Here is an 8218-nt window from a genome sequence, read left to right on the forward strand (position 1 = left end):
GAAAGAAAGATCATATATATTACATTTGGGACAGAGATAGACAATGGGAGGGTAAAGGTTGAAAAAAGACGATACACAAATGAAATTGAGAGCGTCCATTCTAAGATTGGGGAAGACCTCGAGCATCTCGTCCTCTGCAATGAACTCAACCTGAGCAACAAACAATATTTTCCAATCAATCCAAAAACAAATAATGCTAAATCTCAAACCCAGAGAGAGAGAGAGAGAGAGAGAGAGCTTGGTGGGGATCAGATTGGCTAGCCATCACTGCACGCATCTTCTCTCAAGTTCTCTGTTTCTCTCTCTTGCTGGGTCTCGGCGTCTCCCTCTCTTTCACTCTCTCAGTCTCTAGGGTTTTCTTTGCAACCAAACAAACATATAAAAGAAAAACAACCGAGAAACAGAAGAAGCAAAAAGAAAATGAAAACTATTAGACCAAAGTAGAAGCAGAAACCGAATCCAATACCTTTAAGAGCCATTGGTGTTGAAGAATATGAAGAAACCTCTACCCGTAGACTAGAAATCTTTGCCCGTAGACCCTTTCAATCACCTGAAACCCTAACAAAATACCTCTCTCTCTCTCTCTCTCTCTCTCTCTCTCTCTCTCTCTCTCGATCTCGATCTGACTCTCTCTTAATCTCATATTTCAGCCTCCCTCCCGCTTTAGCCGGCTGAAAAAATTTCAAACTCCCGCTTTAATTTCAATCTCCAGTTGAATATGTTTGGACAAAAAAATAAAAATTTGGAGTCTTTTTGTTTAAAAAACGACTCCAACTCTAGCTGTTTTGGAAAAAATGGTTCCAATTGGAGCCATTTTACCAAAAGCAGCTCAAATGAGAAATTGGAGCTGTTTTACCAAAAACAGCTTAAATTGGAGTCATTTTACCAAAAGCAGCTCAAATGGGAGCCGTTTTAACATAGATGGCTCCAATTTGAGCTATTTTTGTTAAAAATGGCTCCCATTTGAGCCGATTTTGGTAAAATTACTCCAATTATTTTTAATTTTTACTCAATTTATTAATATATGTTACATATGTTACCTAACATTTATATGTGTGTGTTAGTTAACATATAAATTAACTAATTAGCTCATAAACTAACATATTATCTAGTTAATTAACATATACTAAGTAAATAAAATTAACTATATGTTACTCGATATTTCTATATATATTATATATATCATAATTAACCATATATAGTCTATAGGTATATATATATATATACACACATTAAATAAGCATATAGTATACTAACATATGTTGATAATAGTATTTAATATGTTAAACTATTTAATATGTTAAACTAACATATTAATTAGTAATTAATACTTAATTAGTATATATATATATATATATATATATAACATATATTATATAGTTAGTATATATATAACTATTCTATCGATCTTATGATTCTGTCATGATCGATCGGACTAATATATAGGATCAATCACTTGTTAAATTGAACATTCACTATGTCAAGTTTGATTGATCGAACTCTATCACGATCAATTAAAATAATGCACTAGAATCGATCGAATGGTCTATCGATCATATTATTCTATCACAATCGATTGGATGTTCGATCGAACCTTCATTGTGTCAAATTTGATTGATCGAACTCTATCACGATCAATCAGACTAATGCATTAGCTAGGATCGATTGGATGTTTGATCGATCAAATCTTCTATCGATCCTATAATCTTGTCATGATCGATCGGACTAGTACTTAGGATCAATCGCACGTTAGATCGAACATTTATTGTGTCAAGTTTGATTGATCGAACTCTATCACAATCGATTAGACTAATGCGCTAAAGTTGATTGGATGTTCAATCAATCAGACATTTAATCAATCCTATAATCCTATCATGATTGATCGGACTATAATAATTCATCTAATATATATAGGGTTAGAGTTATTATAAATGAAGTCATTTTTATTTTCTAAATTGAAGCCGTTTTTCTCAAAACGGCTCAAAATATAATTGAGTTGTTTTAATATAAACGACTCCAATTGGAGCTGTTTTGATAAAATAGCTCCAACAAAAACGGCTCAAAAAGCCCCATTTTTTTTTGGGTGAAAATCCAATAGAAATGAAGATCACGCTTTCCAAAAGAATTCTTCTAGTGGGGAAGCATTTCAAACTAGGCCTTTACACCTTGATTTCCCTCGATTTGACAGGGAAGATCTTAAAGGTTGGTGTTACCGAGCCTCTCAATTTTTTGATTACCATGTAATTTCGGATCAACAGAGATTTACTATCTCTGGCTTCCACATGAAAGGAAGGGCGTTAGTCTGGTTTCAGGAATTGCGTAATAGCAATGGCCTGACTACATGGAATGATTTTCTCAAAACTCTTCAGACTAGGTTTGGTAGGGGTTCATATGATGATCCTATGGAGACTCTAGTCAAATTGAAATAGACCGGAAGTATGGAGGAGCATAAGTCTCAATTTGAGCATCTAGCTAATTGAGTTTCAGGTTTACATGATAATCTGAAGCTTAGTTGTTTCTTGGGAGGTCTAAGTGATGAGATTCATCTTCCTGTTGAGATGTTCAATCCACGGACAATGATTGATGCTTATTCACTAGCTAAGATTCCGGAGGAGTTGTTGTTGAATTGTAGGAAGAATTCTAAGAGTTCTTGGAGTACTACTCATAATAGAGGTTCACAATCGGTTAGTAATTACTATAATCCTAAGATGAGCTTCCAGGGGCCATCTAAACCTTTACAAACCGGATCGGTTAAGGGAGGAGAAACTGCTAGAGCATTAGTACCTATTCAAAAAATCTCTTATGCTCAAATGGAGCAGAGGAGGGGTTTATGCTATTCTTATGATGCAAAATGGACCCAGGGCAAGTGTGTGAGGGCCCTAAGCTATTTCTAATTGAAGCCTTAGATGAGGAATTGGAGGATGATGCTTCACTAGTTATAGAAGAGTAGAATGCTAGCAATGATGTTAATATGGAGAAGGAACCTGAAATTTCCTTGAATGTAATCATGGGAACAGCTACACCTAGAACTATTAGGTTGTTAGGTTTCTTAAAAAATCACAAGGTGATAGTCCTTATTGATTCCAAGAGTACACACAATGTCACTTGCACTGTTGAAATGATGTCACTTTGTTGAGTAACGCCATTTCAATAGTAAACGATGTTGGTTAGTGTCATTTTGAAAAAAATGACACTAACTAAAACAACTCTGAAGAGAGCTTTTTTTTTTTTTTTTTTTTTTTTTTATGTAGTGTTGTCATGGCTCTTCAACATCTTCCCATTTTTTATTATTGGAAGATTGCAAACTTGATCACTGATTCCATATCCAATATCTCGGTCTCCTCCTCTTGGAAGGCTTGGAAGATTTGCAAAAGTGTCAACTTTTGTGCTCATCATGTGGCTTATTGGACCGCAATTAGCGTTCACTTCGGTTGCATTCCAACCTATTTACCTCCCCCACTTATTTCCCCATTTGTAGTTGGTTTGTACATCCCCTAGCTTTGTTTTGTTTGTTGTTGGTTTGTACCTCATTTTGATGAATATATTTTTTTAAAAAAAAGAAAAAAGAAAAAAAAACTTTTTTGACTCGAACAAGTACCCACTGTTGGGACTGGTATCTAAAACTTCAATTGCATTAATGTTGCTTTTCTATAAATTGTATAATATTGAACGTTGGACACACACACACACACACACACACACACACACATATATAAGTTCCTAAAAGAACAAGAAATTAACCAGTTGAATGCTTACAAAAGCAATTCAATTTTGAAGTCTATTAACTTAATCGAGTCAAAAACTCAACAAATCGAGTTTTTACAAGAAAAGATTAAAGTTAAAAGAATTGAAAATCAACTGAATCAAGAAATCCTCCAACAAAGAATCCAATCCTTTGAAAACATAATTAAAAGTGAAGTTTGTTATGATCTCCCTACTACTTTTTGGCATACGAAAAAGCACACAGTTAGCCTTTCTTATGTCAAAGATTTTGATATGATACACACACACACACACACACATATGTTTGAATATTTCATATGATATATATGTAATGTCCTTAAGTTACATTATATTTGACTAAAGTGTGAATAATGAGATTATTATACAGAAGATCATAGTCATAGGTTCTTGTAATTTATAAAAATTGTTCATAGTCATAAATGAAACTGAGAAATCTATCTAGACTATAACATGTCAACCTTAACAATTTATCTTGATTAGGAAAAGGAGGAAGGGCTTCGAGTTGATATGTTGGTGTAAGTGCAAGGTAGTGTCATGCACCGAACGGACTATGTGAGTTATCATTCTTTCAACATTGGGATTAAGAATGATGTATGTGCACGAGTCAGCACGACGACTTATAACAGATACTCTAAATCCTGAGAAGATTCTGAACTCAAGTGTAAAGTGTAGGCCACTTTGATGTATAAGAATGAGATCAAATTACTGGTTACACTTCTGTGCATTGGGTGATCGCATGTTGCATTATGAGAACACCTTCTTCAAGAAGGAATCTATTAGTTTGTGATTAGCTGCATTCTGTTTGACGAAATCACTTTTATGTAATGTTACTACATATTCAGGGATACTGTTTACTTCAAAGTCTTCATTTCAGAAATGTGCTTTTCAAAGTTTAAAGAAGATTTTGTGCAGTTTTTATCACTACAAAAATTTAAGTAAATTGTGACTAATGTTTAGTGGCCTTTCAGGCACCCTGAAAGGCCACTAAACATTAGTGACATAGGGTTAGTGGCGTTTTTAGAAGGCCACAAATGAGTCAGTCAGTATTTCTGACTTTGTGGCGTGTTAGCCAATGACACGCCACAAATTTGTGGCGTGTCAGAGGGACACGCCACAAATTGTGATATTTTTTTAAAAAAAAAACCTAAAATCCTGCAATCCAAAAATCCTGTAATCCGAAATTTGGTATTGGCTTACAACAATTCCATCAATCCATAATCAACACAATTGCAACAATTTGAACTCATATCAACAATCACAACTAAAAAAAAAATTATTCCAAAAATTTCACTAAACATATATACATAACATAGATTCATAATACTCAAACTAAAACTTACAACAAACAAAATATACAATATTATCAATCTTTGTCCTAAATTAATCCCAAAAAGTCATTCCAAAAGTTTCAATAAAAATATGTCATAAATTCATAACAATTAAAACAAAGGTTTCAATAAACAAAATATATAATCAATCTTTGTCATAGATTGATAACAAAACTGGAGCAAAAAAAGGCAAGTACATATTTGCCAACCAAAATAAACCTAAATGTTACCCAATATCAATCGTCAGCAAGATTTTCATGATCGGGTAACTGCATAGCATTTTCCGTAGGATCTGTGAATGATAAAACAAATATAGTATGTTAGCAAACAATATGATCAAATTATATAAAGTCCTAAGCAGTTAACAAAGTGTGAATTTAAACAGACGTAATCATACCACGAAAAAAAAAAACTCATTAATTATTACCTGATCTGCTATCAACAGATGACACATTCATATGATGTGCAGAATTTTTGTCTGGCACTATATTATCATGAGAGACTCCAGGCACGGATACTGATTGGCGCCACAATGACTCCATTTGGCTAAAACGGGACATAATCTGAGATTGTGCTGTCAACACCTCATCCATTTGTAACTTGTGTCGTGCCCGCTCACCCTCAAGTACTCTCTCGATCTCAGAAGCTTGTCTTGCCCACTCAGCCTCGAGTGCTCTCTCCATCTCAGAACTGTGTCGTGCCCTCTCAACCTCGAGTGCTCTCTCCATCTCAGAAACAAACATTTCTTGCGAAAAGACGGCGTGCCCTTGATTTTGTGAATGCGGCTGTGATGGTGTATGGTAAGAGCGTATGGACCCTCGCATAGGCCAAATATTTGGTCCAACCTGCCTAACTCTGCCGGCGTACTCCAGCTTGTTGCCAAGCGCCTGGGCATACGCATCGTCATGTCTCCAACGTACCGTTCCTTGTGTTACGCTTGACGATGCGGCAGAGTCGGTTGGCATTAGCATCGCCATCCTTTCCTGCATGTAGTATTAAATGTTGGTGCATCAAATTAATGTGCATCGTAAATAAATAATTACACATATAAGTAAAACAATATATGAAAGATGAATAACATACACATCTCTCTTTTACTATATCATTTGGATAGCTTCCATCCTTCTTCTTGTGAGTTTTTATGTACGCTTGTGCTCGCGTAGGAGGAGTGCCATCCTTGACAGTCTGCCAAAAGAATAAATCATTATAACACATGTTTACATATATAAAATGTTTACATTTATATGTATGGAATAAATTGGTGCACATACTTCTTCGTGTGACAACCTCGCATAGCTTTTGGTCCCCGTGCAATGAGGAGTATTTTGCAATGCTCGTAATTGCTTCATATGGTCAGCATACTCCTACACAATTAACATTCTTATTATGTAAACACTAACACAACTAAATGAAATTAATGAAACTACATCAAATAGTAATATAATTCATGACTAACCTGATACTCTTCGTCACACCATTTATTCAACAACGCATCCACGTCCTCAGGGCGGTAGTTGGAGAGTCTTCTTGCCCCTACTCTTGCTCGTACCGTCTCAGGAGTATCTCCCCGTTGAATGCCTAAATTAACTTTTGTGCTGTGTCTCCAATTCTTGAGCTTTACACCCATATCCCGAAAAGCATCTCGTTTTACTTTTTCTAAAATTTTACATATAAATTTTGATAAAATTTATTGTGCCTTGTCTAACAAGTTGTATAAAAACGAGATACTTGATTATTCTTAATACAAGTTACAGAATTATCTTCTGTCAATTTCTTTGAGTTTGTTCTTCCTAAACTGTCTCTTCAACCTAGAGGGAAATCAACTTCTTTATCAAACCTTAACACGTTACGGTTCTCACTTCAGCAACAGAAGTTTTAAATAAAATAAAGCAAAAAACAAAACAAAACAAAGGTATTCCTTTTAATCATTTGAACCAAGTTGTGGAAGATGATGGACTAAGAAAAGCTACCTTTTGTTATTCAACCCACAGTTTTCAGGTTTATCCATCTGAGAAAAACGTCATTTTACTGCTGAATCTCTAAAATTAATCCATAAGTCTTGTACAGTTAAAGAAGTTAGTAAAACGTCAAATCTCTAAAATTAATCCATACGTCTTTGTACAATTAAAGAGGTTAGTACGGGTTGTTTGGAATTTAAGAAGTGACTTAAGGACTAAGGTAAAGCTTTAATCAATATGTTTGGAATTTAAGAAGTGACTGATTTAACTTAATGGAGTTGTTCATACCCAACTAATTAAATTTAATCCACTAGAGTTTGAACCATATAATACAAAACTAAAATAATAATAATAATAATAATAACAAAAACATTTGCGAATTTTGCCATAATATTGAAAATATACTTTATTCTCTTCTGAAACCTAACACGTAAATTACTTTGACAAACACAAATCAATGCCCTGAGAATTTAATAACCTATCGCAAAAAAGAATGCGGAGCTTACTTAATTAAATAAAAGTAATTTTTTTTTTTAACATAAGAGACACTAATTAAATAATTAGACCGCATCAAGAAAATTAACCTGGCCTTGATCTCAAGAAAAATAAAATCTGTCAATCTCCATGCTACAAAAAGAAAAGCAGGCCTAAAATGATCCTCTGGAAAAATAAATGGTAAAAAATTTTATTTTCAGTAAAAAAAAAAAAAAAAAAAACTTAAATTCTCTCAAATCTTGGTCTCTATACAAAAAAAAAAAAAAAGCATATTGAGCCTAATAGAGCTACTTCACTAAGTTCAGGTAATAACCTACTTTTCAGTTCTTTTTTTAAAAAAAAAAAAAACAAAAAACTAACACACCACAAAAATTCAACAAAATTTCGTTCGTTCTCTTTTCTCATTTTCCCGGCAACCAAACAAATAGCAAAACCCAGTTACCCAACAACTAAGAACAAGCATAGCATCAACCACAACAAAATTTGTTTAAACCCATAAACAAGCTACATAAGAAAAAATAACACAAACACACACATATATATACCTATATATCACTGAAATTATACAACTACAGTCCAAACAAAATATCTAATTCAGTTTGTTACGTATCTAATCCTAGGGTCTATAACAAATTTTGACAAAAAGAAAAAAAAAAAAAAAAATAGGAAAATCATTTACCTTACACGGCTTCG

At 33.8% G+C, this 8218-nt stretch overlaps 2 protein-coding genes across 2 annotated transcripts; both read right to left on the reverse strand.

Moving 5' to 3' along the window:
• Positions 1-5275: 5275 nt before the first annotated feature.
• LOC133879444 (uncharacterized) lies at positions 5276-5935 on the reverse strand. Its single transcript, XM_062318016.1, has 2 exons — positions 5500-5935; positions 5276-5364 (listed from the first exon to the last, which is right to left on the reverse strand). The coding sequence occupies exons 1-2, from the start codon at positions 5894-5896 to the stop codon at positions 5309-5311; spliced, it is 453 nt and encodes a 150-aa protein (XP_062174000.1). The 5' UTR covers positions 5897-5935; the 3' UTR covers positions 5276-5308.
• A 40-nt stretch (positions 5936-5975) lies between these two features.
• On the reverse strand, positions 5976-6699 carry LOC133878974 (uncharacterized). The gene is made up of 4 exons (XM_062317531.1): positions 6529-6699; positions 6344-6436; positions 6156-6257; positions 5976-6050 (listed from the first exon to the last, which is right to left on the reverse strand). Exons 1-4 carry the CDS (start codon positions 6697-6699, stop codon positions 5976-5978), a joined length of 441 nt encoding a protein of 146 aa, XP_062173515.1.
• Positions 6700-8218: the final 1519 nt, after the last annotated feature.

The sequence above is a fragment of the Alnus glutinosa genome, chromosome 10 (assembly GCF_958979055.1).
Source record: "Alnus glutinosa chromosome 10, dhAlnGlut1.1, whole genome shotgun sequence".
Taxonomy (NCBI): Eukaryota; Viridiplantae; Streptophyta; class Magnoliopsida; order Fagales; family Betulaceae; genus Alnus; species Alnus glutinosa.